The 20,913-nt window shown below is 54.7% G+C and overlaps 3 protein-coding genes across 3 annotated transcripts in view; all 3 read left to right on the top strand.

Moving 5' to 3' along the window:
• Nucleotides 1-274: 274 nt before the first annotated feature.
• On the top strand, nucleotides 275-3,179 carry SERTAD1 (SERTA domain containing 1). The gene is made up of 2 exons (XM_019629732.1): nucleotides 275-422; nucleotides 2,126-3,179. The coding sequence occupies exon 2, from the start codon at nucleotides 2,126-2,128 to the stop codon at nucleotides 2,840-2,842; it is 717 nt and encodes a 238-aa protein (XP_019485277.1). The 5' UTR covers nucleotides 275-422; the 3' UTR covers nucleotides 2,843-3,179.
• A 6,554-nt stretch (nucleotides 3,180-9,733) lies between these two features.
• LOC109374847 (periaxin-like) lies at nucleotides 9,734-19,660 on the top strand. The gene is made up of 6 exons (XM_019629748.1): nucleotides 9,734-9,792; nucleotides 13,037-13,080; nucleotides 13,164-13,262; nucleotides 13,387-13,512; nucleotides 15,530-15,686; nucleotides 18,828-19,660. The coding sequence occupies exons 4-6, from the start codon at nucleotides 13,486-13,488 to the stop codon at nucleotides 19,085-19,087; spliced, it is 444 nt and encodes a 147-aa protein (XP_019485293.1). The 5' UTR covers nucleotides 9,734-9,792; nucleotides 13,037-13,080; nucleotides 13,164-13,262; nucleotides 13,387-13,485; the 3' UTR covers nucleotides 19,088-19,660.
• LOC109374842 (periaxin-like) overlaps nucleotides 19,395-20,913 on the top strand; it is a 4,389-nt gene continuing 2,870 nt past the window's right edge. Inside the window, exons 1-2 of the mRNA XM_019629734.1 lie at nucleotides 19,395-19,400; nucleotides 19,667-20,875. Of these exons, the coding sequence (XP_019485279.1) occupies nucleotides 19,395-19,400; nucleotides 19,667-20,875 (1,215 nt within the window). The remainder of the gene's footprint in view (nucleotides 19,401-19,666; nucleotides 20,876-20,913) is intronic.

The following is a 20,913-nucleotide window of genomic DNA, read 5'->3' as shown; positions in this document are numbered from 1 at the left end:
GCTCAATTGCTGAGTTTGGCAGTGCATGGGTAGGTGTGAGCGGCCTGCACCTTGATAAGCAAAAAACCCCTCCTGGTTACTGCCTGCCAAGGCTAAGAGCCACCCAAACTACTCCTCTACTCGCACTCATCAGCCCGGGCATGCGCCCTGAATCCAACCTGCCCTCCCTTCGAACCTGCCTCCTACAGGCTCCGCCCATCACCGTCCAGGGCCAATCCCTGTGTGGAAGGCGGAGCCGCCACGGTAGTGGGCGGTAGCTAAGAGGAGTCAGGAGCCTGAAGTCGTGCGCTGGAGTCAGAACTGCGTCTCCCGACCCAGGCGCCGGTTGCCGAAGGAGAGCTCGCAAGCGATGCTGCCGCCGCCGCTTCCTGATTGGCTGCGGGTGGCTCCCTCTTCGTTCTGATTGGCAGCTGGTGAGCTGGGTATGTAAATGAAGGGAAGGGGCCTAGGGAATGAAGGGGTACCGGTGGCTTAGTCCTTTGGCAGGTTCGATCCTCGGGTCCGACAGGTGCCTGCCGGGACTGCCCGGGATCTACACGCGCGGGCCTGTAAATGCCTCCCGCCTTGGTCGGACCGGGTGAATCACGCCGCAGCCCGGGAAGGGGGCGGAGGCGCCGGCTCTCTGGCTCCGGCTGCGTGACTCACCCGCCCCCGCCGCCGCTTCGAAAGGAGCTGCCTCCACTGCCTTCCGGTAGCGAGCGGAGGCCGAGAGGGCAAAGCAGCCCACAGGGGATCCCGGCCTGCACGGCCCTGGGAGGCAGGCAGGAACGACAGCCAGGACGCGGGGCGGTGTACGGGGTCCTGGGGTTGAGGGGCTGGAATCCCCGGGGGAAGGCCCGCTTGGCGCCACTAGGGGGCGCGGGACCGGGGGGGCGGAGTCAGGGGGGTGCTGAATTCCTGCGGTTCCGGACTCCCGGGGCTACAGGGAAGGAGACGAGGACCCAGTTTTGAGTAGTATGAGGGGTCTCTCTTAAGGTCCTACTGGGCAAGGACCCGGGGACTGGACCCTGCAGGCTGCCTGCCTCAAAAAAGCAGCTTGGGCCAAGGGTCCAAAACTCCAGGGACCCCCCCGCCCCGAGGAAAGTGTGGGTCTTCAAACTTCTCTCAGTGACTCCCGTGCCCATCAGGATTTCCCGGCAAGCTCTGTCCACTCTGCCTTCCAAATAAATCCTGAATCGACCAACTTCCTTTCATGTCCACTACCACCTTCTACTCCAAGCCACCATCATCGCCTGCTCCAAAGAGTGCAGTAGCCTTTCTGAACGGATCTCCTCCCCCTTCTCTCCACACTCCCCACTACCTTCCTCAAAGTAGCCTAGGAGGCGCTTCTGGAAACCTAATCAATTCCTAGCACCACTCTCCTCCCTGCTCAAAACCCCTGAATGACTTCCCACCACACTCAATAAAATCCAAACTCCTTGCCTCTGCCTACTCTCCACCTACCCCGACTCCCCGCCCTGTCATTCTGTGCGCTGACCACACTGGCCCTTTTTTTTTTTTTAAGGTATAATTGGCACACACTGGTCTTTTTTCAGTTCAAGCTCATCGTGCCTCCAAGTCTTTTTTTGCCTTTGCTGTTCTCTCTTCTAGGATTGCTTTCCCCTGGTTCTTCCGTGGCTGACCCCTTCTCATGCTTGAGAGCTTAGCTCAAATGTCTCCTCTGAGGAGCCTTCCCTGACCACTCCCCAGAACCTTTTGTATCTTCCTAGCACCACCTTTACACTTCCTGTATTTGTTAGTTTGTTGTCTGATGCATAGTAGATACTCAATAAAATTAGATTAAACTGTGAAACAGCTACTTTTAGGTAAAAAACGTTGAATATTGGACAATTCACATGGTTCATTGATGAAATAAATTATAATAGTTATTAATAATAGTGCTTATTAAGAGTAATTGCTATGTACCAGGCACTGTTGTAGTAGTTTTTGTATATTATCTCATATATTCCTTAAAACAACTCTAGGAAGTAGATACTATTATCATTCATATAGTAAAGATTCCCTAAGAAAACCTAGGCTCAGAGAGGTTAAGTGACTTGCCCAAGATCACACAGGCAGCAGTCGTCAGAGCCAGGTTTGAACTTAACATTGGCTTTCCATAACTCAATGACTTGTCTCCCCACAGATGATGCTGAGCAAGGGCTTGAAGCGCAAGAGGGAGGAGGAGGAGGAGGAGAAGGAAGCCCTGGCAGTGGACACCTGGTGGCTAGATCCCAGCCACCCAGCAGTGGCACAGGCACCCCCAGCAGTGGCCTCCAGTTCCCTCTTTGACCTTTCAGTGATCAAGCTTCATCACAGTCTGCGACAAAGTGAGCCAGACCTGCGGCACCTGGTGCTGGTAGTGAACACGCTACGGCGCATCCAGGCATCCATGGTGCCCACAGCCTCCCTGCCACCTGTGCCTAGTGTGCCTGCAGCCCCTGGCGTGGCTGATAACCTGCTGGCTAGCTCAGACGCTGCCCTCTCAGCCTCCATGGCCAGCCTCCTAGAGGACCTCAGTCATATCGAGGGCTTGAGCCAGGCCCCCCAGCCCTTGACAGACGAGGGGCCACCTGGCCGCCCCATGGGGGGAGCCCCCCCTGGCCTGGGTGCCTTGGACTTGCTGGGTCCAGCTACTGGCTGTCTGCTGGACGATGGGCTCGAGGGCCTGTTTGAGGACATTGATACCTCCATGTATGACAGTGAACTTTGGGCACCAGCCTCTGAGGGCCTCAAACCTGGCCCTGAGGATGGGCGGGGCAAGGAGGAAGCTCCGGAGCTGGATGAGGCTGAGCTGGACTACCTCATGGACGTGCTGGTGGGCACACAGGCACTGGAGCGGCCACCAGGGCCAGGGAGCTGACCCCAGGGCTGGGATGTTTGGTGACCAAACAGCCTGGTGGCTGAACCAACTCACCTTGGAAAGACACAGCTGGCTTCTGTAGAACAGAGGAGCCGGAGGCTTCAGAGAGACAGAATCAGTCCCGGGCAGCTTCATCTCCATCCCCTTGTCTCAGGCTGATGGAGGGAGTCTGGGATCAGTCCTCTTGATGGATGATAGGGCCTGGTGGTTGGAATGTCATTGGACCAGGCCTAGTGCTGGACTGACTCCCCCAAGGTCATAGCCTGGGATACTCTCTCCCTGATGTGGGAAGAGACCCCAACCAGTTTTATGAAATTAAAAACCTGGGAAATCTTAAGTCCATGTGCTTCTTTGTCTCTGGGCTAAGGCGAGGGTGAGATAATAACCTCTAACGTTGATTGACCATGGACTGTGTATCCGGCATAGCTCTAAGCACTTGACATGTGTTAACTCATTTAATCCTCATAACAAGATGGGCATTTTTATTATCCCCATTTTACAGTTGAGAAACTGAGACTCCAGGAAGTCATCACTTGAGGAGGTGGGGTTCAAACCATGAATTTGACAGTGTTATTGGTCTGCTTTTAGGTCTGGTAACTGGCCTTCTAGAAAACCCCAGAACATACTCAGCCAGGTTTCCCTGGTGTGCCTGTTCATCATAGTAGTGGTGGTGGCAGAGGGGCCCCAGGCCACTTTTTAATAAGGAAATCTAGTCAGTGCCTGGGGTCTAGGAGGGCTGGGCATGGAGGCAAAAGGGAGCTTTCAGAATGAGCCAGAAATAAAAACATAAAGCTGGAGGCTGGATGGAGCCTCTGCAAAGAGCAGTGAGAGGCAGCTCTCCAGGAAAATGGTGACAGAAAGGGAGACTGCAGCAACTTTTTAAAAATAAAATTCACTCCGGGTCTCAAATCGCAATTTGGGCAGGGGACAGGGTTGCTTGGAGGCTGAATCAGAAATAAAACCACTAGATTTGGTGGCTTGACTGAACAGCAGACTGTCCAGCTTTCCTTCTAGAAGAAACCCAGGCCCCGGCTAGCTGAGGCCACCTGCCTGACTGCCTGTGTTGTGTGACAGGGCTGGCCTGAGCGCCGGGTGTCTGCGCCGCCCCCGCGGTCCAGCCGCATTCCTGGCCCCGCTGGGAGGGGCCCCACACTCAGAGGCCTGGCACGGGACCCAGGCGGCGTCCTTCCTGGCGGCTGTGGGGGCAGGGCAGCGCCCAGGGTGCTGGTGGGGGAGGGGCGGGGGATAGAGGGAGGAGCAGAGGGCCGGAATGTGACCTGAGGGGTCGGCTGGGCCTCGAACGGGAAAACGCCGACAAGGGGACATCAGGATTGTTGAGCCCCAGCGCATTCCCTCTGGACGGAAGCTTAAGGGAGGCTGAAACTGGATGGAACTGGGGGAGGCCGGCAGCTCCGGGCCGGGAAGGGGCGGGCAGAGTGGAGCTTCCTGGAGGAGCAGAGGAAGTCGTGCCCATTTCTGGAAGTGGATGAGGCGGCCCCAGGAAGGGGGTGGAAATGCCCGAAAGGAGCTGGTGTCCAGGCTGAAGGTCTTCCAGTGCCTGACTCCAGCCCCTGGGCAATGGGACTTAGACTCAGTTTTGACCCAGACCCAGACCTTGGGATTTTAGGTGGAGCTCAGCAATGCCCCCTGGTGTCCAGTCTGGGGGTCTGTGATGTTGCTGCCTTAGATTCCCTGGAGATCTGTCCAGTGGTTCAGGAGCCCCCAGTGTGGGAACAGCAATGCCCTCTGTTTACAACACCCTGGGGGACCTGTTCCTACTGCCTCTGGGTGCCAAATTGGGGGATAATCGTAATACCTACTGATGCAGGCTGCCAACCCATATGTCAATGATGTTCTCATCTGTTCCTGTGCCTGCTTGGCCAGCGATGCCCTCCTCTCCCCAGAGCCTCTGCGTACAGTTGCACAATTTGTGCACTGCACATAGGCTCCATATTTAAGGGACTACCACACATGTTTCAGGCACCATGTATTTACATATTTATTATGACAGTTTCCCAGCAGATGGAGGTCAAGTGCCTTGGGGAAGGGGCATGCCTTTTGTACAAAAGCACCATATGGGCTAGATCAGCCCTGGTCCCATCCCCCTGGTGCCTTCAGGTTTATGAATTGCTCATGCGTGAGGACCTGCCCCAGTCTCCCCAAACCTGACCCCTGGAAGACTGCTCAGGGTCCCTGATGCTGGTGTGCCCTTCCGCCTTCAGGCTCAACCCCAGGAAGCCAGCAGATTCCAGGGCCCACACCATTCCTCACTGAGCTGCCAGCTCTGGCACTGTTGCTGTCTTTCACAGAGCCTCTGTGTATTCCCACCACGACACTCCCCAGGCCAGCTCCCCTCCATAGACACTCACAGGGACTCCCATCACACATGCATTTCTTTCCTGTTCTTGGTCTTCTCTCTTCCTTTTTTCCTTCCTTATTCAGTAAAAATTTATGAGTACCTACTGTGTGCCTGGCCCTATGTAAAACGCAAATCTCACCACATCTCTCCCCTGCTCTGGGCCTTCAGAATTTATCCCAGTCCTCTGGGATCTGAACCTTGCACCTCCAAGGCTCACCTTCCACCCTTGTCCAATTCACCCATCCAACGAACATTTACTGAGCACCTAGGGTATGCAGTCCAGGTGCAGAAATATAATGATGCTTAGTCAATGATTACTGACACAATAAACCATAAAGCAGAGATTGTTTGAAAAGCAGACCCCCTGCATTTGAACCTCAGCTTTGCCATTCTGTGGCTGTGTGACCCTAAGCAAAGTATTTAACCTCTCTGGGCCTCAGGGTCCTCATCTCTAAGCTGGAACAATAACAGTACCCACCTCAAAGGGCTGTTGTTCTGAGGGAAGAGTGTTGTAGGAAGAGGGAACAGCAATGTGCAAGGAGGAAGTGAGGGACCCTACAACCTTTTCAGGGATCTGTAAGCTGCTGGGTTTGACTAGAATGAGAGGGAACGTGGTAGGGTCAGTAATGGGGCTGGAGGGGTGGGCATGAGGCAAAGCACATAAGGCACTGGATGAAAGACTTCGCTCTGAAGGCACTAGGGTAAAGGGATCTTTCTGGCTGCCATGTGGACATGGCGGTGGGAAGGTGAACCTGGAGCCCAGCAGCCCAGAGGGGAGTCTGGGAAGGGACAAAGCAGGTACGGGGAGTGGGGAGGAGGAGAGGGGAAAGACATTAGAGAGGACAGGCTGTGGAAATGATGAGCTGGGATGGAGGAGGGGTCTAGGAAGCGATCCAGAGCTCTAGCTAAGGGCCTGTGGGACAGTGGGGCCAACTTGGGATGGTGACCAGGAGGAGAAGCAGGTCTGCGGTTGACACTGAAGCCAGAGAGGGACAAAGTGGGTGCAAGGAGCTGGGGGGCCTCCCAGCGGGAGGCATCCAGGTGGCTAGGCCCTGCCACTGGAGCTTAGTAGAGAGCGCTGGGGGCAGGCGCAGCCATTAAGGATGGGAGTGAGGGAGACATCAGTTTCCACTGGCTGCACCGGGTGGGACCTGGCTCCTGCTTGACTCAGGCTGGGTGGGGAGAGCATGGTCTCTGAACAGAAGCTTCCACCTCCTTCCCTAGCCCTGCAGGATGTCCTGTGTTTATTGAGATGGCCTTGGTCAGAACCGGGACACTGGTGCCAACCCCTAACCTCAACTTCCCATGGTCACACCCCCTTGGGTGAGGGAAAGCAAGAGACACAGAGAGACAGACAGAGAAAGAGAAGTAGACATAGAGAGAATGAGACAGACATGGAGACAGGGACAAAGGGAGGAATATAGACATAGACACACAGAGAGACAGAAAGAGAGAGAGGGACACACCATTCATGACAAAAAGCCCTGCAAACTAGGGAAAGCAGCTTCCTTCATCTGCTAACGGGCAGCTGCACAAAACTGGCAGCTAACATCTTACTTAGTGGCAAAAGACTGAATGCCTGTCCCCTCAGGTGGGAACAAGAAGGGTGTCTGCCCTCTGAGATGCAGAGAGAGACAAGATAGCATGCACCAGCCTCCCTTGTCTGTCTGGCCCTGAACAGAAAGGGAAGATTTTCTTCGACCTATAGTCAGACTCTTTCCACCTCAGCTACTTAAAACTTGTCTCTGACTTTGTCCCTCCCACAGATACCCAGGGCCCTCAGGACAAAGTCTCAGCCCCTCCTCATGGCCCTGCTGACCAGGGGCCTCTCCTCAGCTTCCCCTCACACTCACATTCACCAATTTCTCAAAGGGGCCCTTTACACACAAGCTGTTTCCTCTACCTGAAACCCACTCTCATTTATCCACCACCTGAAGCTTTGCATGAACTCCTATGTATCCTTCAGATGCCAGCTCAAATGTCACTTCCTCCAGGAAGCCCTCCCTGCCCTTTCTGATATTACCAGAGCGCCAGGTCCCTCATACAGACCTAGATCTGTCTCTCATGGTGCTTAGCTCAGTGTGTAATAATATACTGATTCCATTGATCACTTCTTTAATGTCTGCCCCCTTTCAACTGTGAGTCCTGTGAGGGCACAATGACTGGCACTGCTGTGTCCCAGCACCACCCAGCCCAGGGATGGATACAAAGGAGGTGTCTGCGAATAGCTGGTGAATACATGTATAAAAGAAAAGGAGATGCTAAGGAAAGGGCATGTTTGGCCCTGGCGACACAGCCATGAACAAGGACGCAGGTTTTGAACATTTCCTATGTGCTGAGGTCTCTTTGGATTCAGGTCTTTGATACTTCCTTCTGCCCATAAAACTGTTCTCCTCCCTCTTCTATTGCCCAGCTCTTAAGCATCATTCAAGTCTCAGCTCACATGTCCCCTCCTCCAGGAAGCTTTCGCTGGGCTTCCTTCCTAGGCTGGAGCAGGCACCTCTCCTAGGCTCCCCGAAAAAGGCCCTGCCCAACTCCTTCTGCCTGTGAGTCCCCATCACAACCATGACCATTCTGGGCTGTCTCCCTGTTGGACTGTGAACTCTGTGAAAGCAGGCCCCAGCTATCTTGGTCAAACTGTGTCCCCAGCACCATCCAGCATGGGGCTGAGCACAAGACCAAGTACTCACTGACTGCTGATATTGGATAAAGAACTGCTCCCTTCTTCCCTCTGGTGCTTTGCCCATGTTCACCCCTCCTTTTCACCTGGCTCCCTCATCTCAAACCTCGTTTGACTTCAGATGTCACCTTTAGGAATCTCATTCTGAGTCTGCCCCTCATGGTGCATTTAGGTCTGTCAGTGTCCCTTAGTGCCCAGCAAAGGACCTGCCACCAAGGGCTTGTAAATGTTTGTTGAATGAATAAATGAACAGATGAATGTTTGAATGAATCAATGAATATGAGCGAGAGAGACAGAGAGACAGAGAGAGAGAGAACAGCCATGAGGTGAGGGTCTCCTCAGACTCATCAGCAGCCCTGACCACCATCCCTTCCACCCCTCTTTGGGAGGAGGGTTCTGGCCACACCCCAGAACTTGCTGGCTGCCAGGCCTGGAAGGCTTTTCCTGGAGCTCAGCACATTCCTTCCTTCCCCGGTGGCTGAGAGTGGGCAGGGGGCATTTCAGAGAGAAGTGGGGAGGCCCCAAGCATTCTGGGACCCTGCCAACCTGTTCCTGGTCCCTTATGCCCTTAGGAATAAGCCCTGAACACACAGTGTGGGGAATAAGATGGGTCCTCAGAGGGACCACTGAGCTGGTGTGAGTGAGGGGCAAGGGTGCCAACTAAGGAGAGAGCCTGGTGGCCTCGCCTGGCTGGACAATGGGGCAGAAGCTGCTGACATGCATGTTGGGGGTAATCCCTGGCCTCATTGCAACCCCAGCCACAGACCTGGGCTCAGAGTGCTACGAACATCCGAGGCAGCGGCTGGGTGGACACAAGGGGCATGTGGGGGTACTTATGCTCCTTGTGCTGTCCCCCAGGGCCTGGTGAGTCAGGGCAGGCTGGGGGCCGGGGGCTAGGGTATCAGGGGGCCTGATCTTGGTTTGGGAGTTGGGTAGGTCTGGGTTCAAATCCCAGTGCTACCGATTACCTGCTGTGGGTGATCATTGGTGTCACTTATCCTCTCGGAGCCTCAAAGTCTGTTATATGAAGGGAACAGAAGAGTGTTGCAGCATCTTTGAAGTCCAGCAGAACTGGAATTGGACTCCAGATCTACTACTTCCTGGCTGTATAGCTAAAAACTAGGTATAATTTATCCACCTTGCACCCTTGATTCCAGGGGCAGAGCTTTGTGTGCCCAGCACAGTATTTAGCATATACTATCCCCTCAAATGGCAACTTCATTAAGCAGAGAAGTGGGGCTCCCCTGTGCCTGTTTCACTCAGGGCGAAAGACCCCTAACAAGTCTAGCCAGTCCCCTGATTTGTGTAGCTAATAATGCAAAATACTTCTAAGTAGCACTCACTTTGTGCTACTTCAAATTTTTTTTAACTCGTTTAATCTCACAACAACCCCATGAGGTGGGCACTTTTACGATCTCTGTTTTAGAAATGAAGAAACTGAGGCCCAGAGAGATGCTGTGACTTGCTGAAGGTCATAGAGCCAGGAAGTTGCCAAGGTGGGGTTTGAACCAAAACTGACTGGGAGAGGGAGTGGAAGTAGTTTATTTTACAGGCCCTAGGAGCCCAGCAGGGCCATGCCTGGGTCTGGAAGTCAGGAACTAGTGTTGGTGGAGTGCTCAGTCTCCAAGGGGCTGTAGCAGTTTACAAATCCCAAGAACAGGACTCATGGTGGCGTTCTCAGCCCAGGCAAGAGAGTGTGGCTGTCGTGTGGCTCCCCACCCCCTTGGGGGTGGATGTAGCTGGGAGAGGGGATGTTTGTTTCCCCACCACCCACCCCCTGGTGATGTCATGCCTCGGCAGCCAATGGCTAGGGTCAGTCCCCCTCCCCCTGCCCATTCCTTTTCCCCCCCAGTCTGGGGTTGGGGCTGACCAGATGGACCGGGAGCTCTCGAGGTGTCTGGAGGTCCAGTGGTAAGAGATCAGCCTGCCAGTTCCTTCCCTGGCCAGGCTGCAGAGCCATGGGATTGAGACCCAGAGTCCTGGGAGGTGTTGGGGGGGCTCTGGAGGAAGCTTGGTGTAGGAGTTGAAGGCACAGACTTTGGAGCCAGACCTTTCTAGTTGTGCGGCCTCCGGCAAGATACTCGACCCTTTGTGCCTCTGCTTTCTGGTCTCTAAAGTGGGCTGCTGGAGGCCACCTCCCAGGGCTGACTAGAAGGTAGATGAGTTGCTACGGCAGGATGCCTGGGGTGGGGCAGGCGTTTTGGTCCCTGGAATAGATCCTGTGGAGGCAGTGCTCATCCAGTTGGCGGGAGGTCCTGCCCAAACTGGACTTTGTCCCTCACCCAAAACTCCCCTTTGGTAGGGAAGAGTGTGGGGCTACTGGTGAGCAAAGGCTGGGCATGAGACACTGAGCTGCACAGCCCACACCCCCACTTGCTGTCAGAGACTAGTTTATAGTACTTGAGCACTTACTATATTCTGAGAATATTCCAAGCACCTGTCATTATCTTAAAAAATCCTCAAAGCTGCTCTTACTGGCTTCATTTGACAGATGAGGAAACTGAGACCCTGAGAGGTGAAATACCTGGCCCCAGTATTCCAACCTGAGAAGTGCTGGACCAGGGACTAACGGGGGCAGCTGGAGGTTACTGCCCGCACGCTCCCCCCTCTGCCTCACTAGATGGCCTCAGATCATGTCCAGCGGCCTGGATGGGTCAGGTCAAGACCCTGCTCCCATTGCTGAGGGCAGCAGATCGCTCTGAGAGCAGAATTCCTCAATGAGGTTGGCGCCAGCCATGGGGGTAGGCGGGTGCACAGGGCAAAGCTGGGGTATTCCTCAGCAGGCCCAACTCAGCTGAAGAGCCCAGGGCCCCTCACCCCAGTCGCTCTGAAGGGCATGAGTGGCCTCTTAAATGGGTATCTAGGTTGTACCTTCCCCATGGAGGTGTTTCAATGATTTAATGAGCCAAGGCAGAGAAAGATCTTTGCACATATTAAGTGCTCAAGGAATGGGGACTCTGAGAATTCTGGAAGTTCAGGAATGTACCAGGGTAGCGCCACACGAACTGCTCAACAAATGGGCTGTTTGCATCTGGAGGGTCCTGCCTTGCTTTGATTCACCACAGGAGCCCCATTAGATCTTCCTCTAAGACAAGTCAGGGCCCCCCCACCCCCACGGAAACTCCACACCCCTCCTTCTCCTGCCAAGTGGGATGGACAGAGCTGGGAACACAGAGCGCCCAGGGTGGGGTGGGCTTCCTTCCGAAGCTGCCCCCACTCCCCCCCCCACCCCACCCCAGGGGCTGGGTACGTGGCTCAGGAAGGGCACAGTTGTGCTAAATATAACCTGAGCTGGCCACTATCCTGGGCATGGATGAGGAAGAAGGGCACTCTCTCTTGTCCCCACCCCAGCTGAGCTTCCTGTGCCAGCCTCTGGGTGTGACCCTCACTGGCCCAGCCTGGAGCAGAGAGCTTGGCCCAGGAAATCCTCTCCTCCATCTCCACTGCTTCCTACAAGGACCAGGCTTCTCCCACTCCCAGCTCAGGATGCTATGTTGTGTCCGGGACTCAGAGTTAGCTTCTCAGACCTGGGTTCAAGTCCCAACACTGTCGCTGTGATGTCCTGTCTCTCAACCCTCATTTACTCCTCAGTAAAGTGGAGCACCATGAGGCCATATGTACAAAGTGCCTGCTTGGCCCAGAGCTGGCACCAGGGGTCCCTATAAAAATGCTCCTTCTGACACCCTTCCATCCCCTCGCCCAGCCAGCCCCACTTCTGCCCCAGCTATTTTGCTCCTTGGGCCTCCTCCTGTGCTCAGAGCCACCGATGTAAGTTAAGGTGCAGAGTTGGGGTCAAGGGCACATGTCCTTGTTGCGTGACCCCAGACAGGTCACTTCCCCTTTCGGAACCTCAGTTTCCAACCCTAAAACAGCTACCGCATCCAGGGTGATCCCAAGACCTAGGGGTGCCAGCACAGGGCCCAGTTCAGAGGAAATGCCCCAGATATGGGAGCCAACCCTACTTACAGGGGCTGGGGGCTTAGAGGGGAGGCCGGAGAAGGACACGGAAATTAGGACACTTAGCAGAGCCAGAGAAGAGCCCCTCGACACAGCAGAGGGCCAGCTAGTGGAGTGGGGACAGTTGGAACATTGAGGGGGTCCCTGTGTCCCCTCTCTTGGCCAGTGGTGGGCTATGAAGGGCCATTGTGTGGCTGGGGGTGGGTGGGCAGGGGCGGAATGTGACTGGGCACAGCAGATAGGCCATTGTTTGAGGGAATGTGCCCCGTGAGGCCTGACCTTTCCCTTGGGAGTAGGGGTTGGCGGGTTGGCATGCCAGGTGGGGGCTGGGAGGACAAAGCCAGAGTCAGGGGGCGGGTGGGGGGGAGACAAGACCCATTCCCTTTTGCCCATAAAGGTCGTTAGGCTGCATGAGAATCGTAGCTCTACCTTCTTCTTGCTGTGTTGTGTGATCTAGAGCAAGGTTCTTGGCCTCTCTGGGGGCCTAGGATTTTCTGCAGTGAGGTAGAAAGTGAAGGTCTTAGCACAGAACTGGCAAAGAGTGACCACTCAATACCTATTTAGTTATTATCAGGGCTGGAGCTTTCAGACAAGTTCAAGTCCTCGCTTAGCCATTTGTGACCTCATCGAGTGACTTCCCTTCGTCTAACCTCAGGTGTCTTCTTTGTAATGAGCTCAATATTTGTATTGACCTCACAAGGGTGTTCTGAGGTCCACGTGCAATGACCCCAGTAGGACCTTTGACACAAGATCAGGACCACAGGAAGGTCTTAATAATAACAAGTGTTTATGAAGTGACTTCCATGTGCCTGGCACTTTATATTTAGTAATTCACTTGACCCTCCCAACAGCGCTGTGAGGGAGATGTTCTCATTCTTCCCGTTTTATAGATGAGGAAACTGAGGTGAGGTGATTTGCTCAGGGAAGTACATGGGATAGTTATGATTATTTTATAGTAAATTTGGCCCCCTTGGTCGGCTGAGGTGGTTGGTGTAGGGGCTCTGCTGTCAGGCCTAGGAGTCAATTCTGTCTTTACTGCTTGTTGTCCAGCTGTGTCACCTTGGGTAAAGGTCTTCTGAGCCTCAGGTTCCCCACCTGCGTATGGGGACAGAGTATTGACAGAGAACGCGAAGGGTCAGACACTTAGGAAACAATCACTGGGATTAGCTGATAGTAATGCTTATGTTATTCTTCTTAGAGCCCCGGACCCAGGAGGCCCAAGGAGCTGGAGGTGACCCTGAGGTGAGCACTGGCTGGTGCCACATGCCCCACCCTGCCCTTCCCTGGCCCACCTGGAACCTCATGCCCTTGTCTCTCCTTGGCAGGCAACAAGACCCCAGAGGAAGGGTGTGAGCCCCGCAGACGACTGTGTGGCACCCCAGGCTGGGCTCCTGTTAGGAGGGGGTGCCTGTGCCCAGGCAGCGGTGAGAGGACAGCTGGGATGGGGGCCCTTCTTCCCTTCTGGTACCACCTTGACCTCTCGTTCTAAGCCCAGCCTCCTTCTCTCGTACTCCTCTGGCCTCAAGCCTCCATCTGTGTCCCCTGCAGGCTCAGAGGCAGCTACTCCATGCAGAACTGAAGCTGGTTCTGCAGCAGAAGGGAGAGAAGAAGTGGGAGCCTGGAGCTCAGGTGACACCCAGCAGCACAATGGAGGTTAGGAGCCGGAGTGCTGAGGTGAGTGTCCACACATCCTCCAAGGGGGACTTGTGGGGTTTGGGTAGGGGGCACAGACTAGGATAGCAAGGAAACATTTCCTTGCTTCTCTGTGCCTCAGTCTCCCCATCTATGAAATGGAAATAGCAACAGGGCCTATTTTATGGGTCACTGTCGAGCAAAAAACTTTTAACAGGTAAAGTGCTCAGCACAGCGCCTGGCCCAGACTAAGATTCAAAGCAGCTAATTCAGTGGAGAAGAATGGAGTTATATTAACAGTGAGCTAAAGAAAATCAAGTAGAAACCCTTCATAAGAAGAGGCAGGATGGTGCAGGGTTAAGGCCATGGGCTTTGGATCCATGGGTTTAAATCCCAACCCTACCACTTCAGCTGTGCAGCCCTGAACCAATGATCTGAACTCTCTAACCCTCAGTTTCCCCATCGGTGAAAAGGGGTGTGGTCCCTACTTCTGAGGGTGTTGAGGACTCACACTTGAGTCATTTGCAAAGGGCCTAGTGCCTAGGAAGCCTCCTTCACCAACTGCTGTCACTGTTAAGGACATAGAGCACTAGCATTGACTGCATCCTACCGGATGCTAGTCTACTTTTATGGGAGCCAAGCTGGCTGAGGGGTGGCAGGCAGGGGATAAAGTGCAAAAAGGTCAATGCCTACAGGACAGCCTATGGACCCTGAGGTCACATACCTGAGGCTCAGTGGCTTAACTTGCTGTGTGGCATTAGGCAAATCACTTCACTTCTCTGTATTTTTGTGTCCCCCTCTGTGACTGCCCAAGCTGTGGAAAGGATGAAAGGAAACGCTGCACATGAAATGCTTAGCCCAGGGCCTAAGGATGGTGGTGATGGTCATGCAGCTCCCTGCTGCCCCTGCCACAACTCTTTTTACCCCTTCTGTGCCCAGCCCTTTAGTACTGGGGCCACTGCTGTGGGGCATCTGGCCCAGATCTGCTTTCCCCTCTCTAAGCCCTGGGCTCAACTCCAGTCTGTGCCAGCGTAGATGCCTAGATGCCCTGCCCAGTACAGCATCCCCTTGGATGCCTGTTGCTTCAGGCCTCAGCTCACAATCAGAGACTCCTTTCAGTACACCCGTGTTACCCAACTTTACAGTAGGGAAACAGGCTCAGAGAGGGCAAAATTCTCCCCTAGGGAGACACAGTAGACAGTGTGGAACTGAGGCCTCTCACTGCCTCTTCTGGGAAGCCCAGATGTAAATTCCACAGTGCGCAACTGGGCTGGTGCCAAATCAGCACCATTGACAATAAATACCAGGAATACCACCGTCCGCCTGTCCACCGCTCACTAGCCACAAACCCCCCTTCACTGGATTCCCTCTCCCATGGGCGTTCTGCAGGTCTTGGGGTCATAGAGTCCACAATAGGGCAGTGTCACACGCATTCAAGCCTACAAGGAGGCCAGTCCCACCCCTGCCCCTCCATCCCGCACCACTTAAAGATCCAACCCTCTCTTTGGCATCCTATTCTCACCCCGACCCCTGTTCCGCTGCTATTAAAGCCCCTGCCTGTAGCTCGATCCCATCCCCACCCCACCGCCACACTGGCACTCTAGCCACACCACCTCGTATCTTTGGCTCCTCCTCTCTGGCTTGTGGGCTCTATCCACGCGTGCTCTGACCGAGTTCCGCACCCCTAACCCCGCCCTCCAGAACTGGCCACGCCCCATGGAGAGCACAGCCCCGCCCTCTCGATCACAACTCCAGTTCCCTCTAGCCTACCTACCCTCCCCTATGACCCCGCCACTCCTGGCTGCAGCCCTACGGGTTCCGCGAGTCCAGCGAGCCAGCTTAGCTGTTGAACCTTTCCGCCAGCCCTACAGAGCAAGTGGCCCTCGCGCCTGCTTAAAGGAGAGATGCCTGAGTGGGTGGGTCCCCACGACCTGCCTGTGCCTCGCCGAGGGGCATGTGCCCTAAGGACTCGTTTAAGAGACGCTTATAAGCGCGATGGCGTGCTCTGGGTGAGGTCTAGCCCAAGCGCCTCATGGCGACACCTCGCTGCCCTCCGCAGGAGCTGAGGCGAGCGGAATTGGTGGAAATCATCGTGGAGACGGAGGCACAGACTGGGGTCAGCGGCATCAACGTAGCGGGCGGCGGGAAGGAAGGAATCTATGTCCGCGAGCTGCGCGAGGACTCGCCGGCGGCTCGGAGCCTCAGCCTGCAGGAAGGTGGGTGGGGCGGGGAAATGGGGCGGGGCCTTTTCGCGGGGGCAGGGTTAGGGTTCCGCCCCCGGTCCCGAGCTTGGCCTGCGACAAGGAGGCAGGGTAAAGGGCTTTGGGCGGGGCTTTGTGTGTCGGCGTTGGGGTTGCTCAGATGGTTTCTGGAAGTTTATTGTCTCAGTTCTACTCCCAGATTTGCAGTTTACTAGTTTGTGATCTTTCTGTGCCTCAGTTTTCTCATCTCTAAAATGAAAATAATTCTAGTACTTACCTCATAGGGTTATTATGTGGATTAAATGAGTCAGCATTTGAAAACACTTAGCACATGGCTAAGTGGCATATAGTAAGCACTATGTAAGTGCTAGTTATTATTTTCGTTGTTAGGGCTGGAGAGAAGAGGTGGAGTTAATTTGGAGGAGGTGTGAAAGGGAGCTTAGCAAGGGATGTCTTAAGTAACATGGATGGATGAGGCTGGTGTGATTTATTCATGCAACAACTTTACTGTGGGACCTTCTATTTCCAGATATTCTAGGTGCTTGGGCTACTGCAGTGAACAAAACAGATAACACTCTCTGCACTTATGGAGCTTAAAAATATATAGTAAATTAGAAGACAATATGTGTTATGGATGCCAGGAGGGAAGCTGCATTTTTAAATAGGGTGAGCCAGGAAGGGAGGAAAGGCCTGAAGGAGGTAAGGGAAGGAGCTATGTGGCCATCTGGAAGAACATTCTGGGCAGGCAGAACAGCCATTGCAAATGCTGCAAGGTGGGAGAGTACCTGGCTTGTTGGAAGAGTAGCGAGGAAGCCAGTGTGGATGGCATAGAGTCAGTGAAGAGGAGAGTAAGAGATGAGACCAGAGAGGTTAGAGAAAGGGATGTTTTTAGAAGACTTTAAAGGCCATAGTGAGGACTTTGACTTTTAATCTGGGAGGGTTATGAGTGGAGAACTGACTGTGTTGAACTACTGTATTAGCAATAAGACTGTAGGGAGGCAAAGCGGGGAGCAGGGAGACCAACAAAACGGCTACTGTGATTATCCAGGTAAAAGATGGTGATGCTTGGGACCAAAACAATGTTATTGGAAATGAAGAGAAGGGTTTGGATTCTAGATATATTTTGGAGGAGGAGCCTTCAGGACTGGATACGAGGTGTGATGAAATGAGAGATGTCGCGGGCCGGCCGAGTGGCTCATTGGTTAGGAGTTGGCTTGGGACACCAGCTCTGAGCATCAGGGCCCCGGTTCGGATCCCACATTAGGGCCAGTGATGCTGTGCCCTCTACAGCTAAGATGGTGAACAACAGCTCGACCTGGAGCTGGGCTGCTGTGAATCGCTGGCAATGGCGTAGGCGGCAGTGGGGCTGGCTGGCAGCTGGCGTGAGCTTTTATGAGCTGCTGTGAGCCACCTTGATTGGCCATCCAATGGCCGGCGAGCGACTGCCTCACCCAGGAAGAGCACAATGATAATACCAACATGGGCTAGTGAAGCGACGTACTCCACAACTAGACTGCAGAACAAAAGGACAGCAACTTGTCTGTTCCCCTTCCTTGATTCCCCAACGCTGTTCCCTTCCCCAATTCTCTGATAAAATCTTTAAAAAAAAAAGAGAGAGGGGTCAAGGAGGATGGAGTTGGTAGCCCCACAAATGGAGACTATTGGGGCTGGAGCTTGTTTGGAGGAAGACCAGAAGTACAGTTTGGATCTACTTAGTTAAATGAGAGGTGTCTTTTGGACACCAAGGTGGAGATATGGAAGAGCAATTGATATATAACTCTAGGATGGAGGGGAAAGTGCTGGGTGGGAGGGATACATTTGGGAGTTGTCAGCATACTTATAACCTTTAAACTCCTGAATCTGGATGAGCTTCCAGAAGGGGTGAGTAGAGCATATAGATGGAGAAAAGAAGTAGATTGGCTAGTGAAGTTGGGTCAAAGGCTGAGGGGTCAAGTCTAGGACTTGACCATTGGACTTAGCTACATACACAGAGGTGACTGCATGTTACTTTGAGAGGAGCAGTTCAACATTCTGGGATGGGGTGTCAGAAGTGTGATTAGAAAAGTGGAAATAATGCCGCTAGACAACTAAGTGCCTTTTGCCATCAAGGTGAAGAAATAAACGCGGCAGTAGCTTCAGGTGGAGTGAAGTCAAGACAGCCTTTCTTATGTAAGAAATAATGGGATGCTGTATGGTGATGGGAATAATGTAGAAGAGAAGGACAATCGATGATGTGGGGGGAGAGGGGAGAATTGCTGGAGGAACTGACCTGAGCTGGAGTGGGACAGTTAATCCCTAGGAACAGGTGGAGAGCAGAGTAAATCACCACAGGAGCAGCGGGGGTGAACAATGGGCTGAGAGCTCTTCTGATTCTGGTCTCTAAGTAAAGGAAGCAAAGTCAGTGTCTGAAATGTGAGGATAGGAAGGGGAGTGGATAGGCAACAGGAGTGGCCTGAATTGTTGTGGATTTGCCCAGTGAGGGAGGCGGAGCTAAGGCCATGCGATGGGGCTTCCTTCTTTTTTTTTTTTTAAAGATTTTTATTGGGGAATTGGGGGATGGGAACAGCACTGGGGAATTGGGGAAGGGGAACAGACAAGATGCTGTCCTTTTGTTCTTCAGTCTAGTTGTGGAGGACGTTGCTTCACTGGCCCAAGTTGGCACCATCATCGCGCTCTTCCAGGTCGAGGCAATCAGTCACTGGCTTCTGTCACTGGCTGCTCATGGCAGCTGCTGGCCGCTCATGCTGGCTGCTGGCTACACACAGTAGCCCATGGCAACCCACTGCAGCAGTGGCTGCAGCCTACGCGGTGGCCGGCAACTCATGGCAGCCCAGCTCCAGGTTGAGCTGTTGTTCAGCATCTTAGCTGTAGAGGGCAGTGTCACTGGCCCGCATATGTGGGATCCGAACCGGGGCCCTCTGTCGTCCCAAGCCAGCTGTTAACCAACACGTCACTCTGCTGGCCAAGGGCTTCCTTCTTAAGTGTTCCCACCTCAAACAGGGAGGAACTTTGCATCTCAATCCTGCTCTGGGGGGATAGGCGGAGCCAAATTTTTGGGCGGGGCCTCGCTTTGCCGGCTTCCGGGAAGTGGGCAGAACCAGGCCCAAGTGGAGATGGGCGATGCCTACACTCCACTCACCTCCACCTCGCCTGCAGGGGACCAGCTGCTGAGCGCCCGCGTGTTCTTTGAGAACTTCAAGTATGAGGACGCACTACGCCTGCTGCAATGCGCCGAGCCTTACAAGGTCTCCTTCTGCCTGAAGCGCACTGTACCCACCGGAGACCTGGCGCTACGGCCCGGGACGGTGTCTGGCTACGAGATCAAGGGCCCTCGGGCCAAGGTGGCCAAGCTGGTACGCGTGCTTAGCCCGGCCCAGGCGCTGGACTGCCCCAGCGATCCGGTCTCTGCGCCGTGATCCCCACTCCCTTACACCGTGGGCCAGCCTTACCCTCTGTCTTGTCACTAACCAAACGCTAATCCCACTCTTTACCTCCTGTTCCCTGCCCCTAAACTCCTCCCTGGGAAGGAGAACCCACCCATCCCAGTCCAGGGCCCTCACCTGCTTTGAAGAAGCATCCCCACCTTCAGCTCCAGGCTTGTAGGGGTCCTGAACCAGGGGACTTCAATCGGGATGCCACGATCAAGCCTGATTGCCCCTCCCTTACTGCTGAGTGACCCTGGACAAGGGTCCCTCCTTAGGCCTCAGTTTCCCCATTTCTAGAATGAGGGTATTGAGGAAAATCCTGGATAAGGACCTAGAAGTCTTGGGTCCCAGTTTCTACACTCCTGTTGACTCACTATAAGATTCTAAATGAATGTCTTTGCCTTCAGGGGCAGTAATGGTGAAATGACAGCAGGAAGTCAGGATGGTTTTGGGAAAAAGATGCTCAATCCATCACATCCCCAGCCTGGAACAATATCAGATGGGGTTCCCCTTGTCCACCACAGGCCTCCCACTGTCCCACCGCCTCCCGCCTCTCTCCTCTCTCCCCAGAACATCCAGAGTCTGTCCCCTGTGAAGAAGAAGAAGATGGTGGTGCCCGGGGCCCTGGGGGCCCCTGCAGACCTGGCCCCCGTTGACGTCGAATTCTCCTTCCCCAAGTTCTCCCGTCTGCGTCGGGGCCTCAAAGCTGAGGCTGTCAAGGGTCCTGTCCCAGCCGCCCCCACCCGCCGGCGCCTCCAGCTGCCCCGGCTGCGAGTCCGAGAAGTGGCCGAAGAGGCCCAGGCAGCCCGGCTGGCTGCTGCTGCTCCCCCACCCAGGAAGGCCAAAGCAGAGGCTGAGGTGGCAGCAGGAGCCCGTTTCACAGCCCCCCAGGTGGAGCTGGTTGGGCCCCGACTGCCAGGCGCTGAAGTGGGTGTCCCCCAGGTCCCAGCCCCCAAGAGACTGGGGGAGGTGGCCCCTGCAGCGGAAGCAGCCACTGGCTTTGCCATCCACCTGCCAACCTTTGGGCTAGGAGCCCCGGCTGCACCCGTTGTGGAGCCTGTGGCTGTAGGGATCCAGGTCCCCCAAGTGGAGCTGCCTACCTTGCCCTCGCTGCCCACTCTGCCCACACTACCCTGCCTGGAGACCCGGGAAGGGGCTGAGGCGGTGATGGTGCCCACCTTGGAAGTGGCAGCACCTACTGTGGGGGTGGACCTGGCATTGCCAGGCATGGAGGTGGAGGCTCGAGAAGAGGCACCTGAAGTGGCCCTGAAGATGCCCCGCCTCAGTTTTCCTCGCTTTGGGGCTCGAGCAAAGGAAGTGGCTGAGCTCAAGGTGGCCAAGGGCAGCCCTGAGGCCAAAGTGAAGGGCCCCAGACTTCGAATGCCCACCTTCGGGCTTTCTCTCCTGGAACCCCGGCCCACTGCCCCTGAAGCTGCTGTTGAGAGCAAGCTGAAGCTGCCTACCATCAAGATGCCCTCCTTTGGCATTGGGGTCTCGGCACCCGAGGTCAAGGTACCCAAGGGGCCTGAGAAGAAACTCCCCAAGACCCCTGAGGTCAAGCTCCCGAAAGTGCCTGCGGTAGCTCTTCCAGAAGTACAACTCCGAGAAGTGGGGCTCCCAAAAGTGTCAGAGATGAAACTCCCAAAGGTGCCGGAGATGGCCGTGCCAGAGGTGCAACTTCCAGAGGTGCAGCTGCCCAAAGTCTCTGAGATGAAACTCCCCGAGATGAAAGTCCCGAAGGTGCCCGAGATGGCCGTGCCCGATGTGCACCTCCCGGAGGTGCAGCTGCCGAAAGTCTCTGAGATGAAGCTCCCGAA

Source organism: Hipposideros armiger, unplaced genomic scaffold (genome assembly GCF_001890085.2).
Source record: "Hipposideros armiger isolate ML-2016 unplaced genomic scaffold, ASM189008v1 scaffold_867, whole genome shotgun sequence".
Taxonomy (NCBI): domain Eukaryota; kingdom Metazoa; phylum Chordata; class Mammalia; order Chiroptera; family Hipposideridae; genus Hipposideros; species Hipposideros armiger.
Note: the sequence above shows the minus strand (reverse complement) of the source record. Positions and strands in the feature narration are given on the sequence as shown.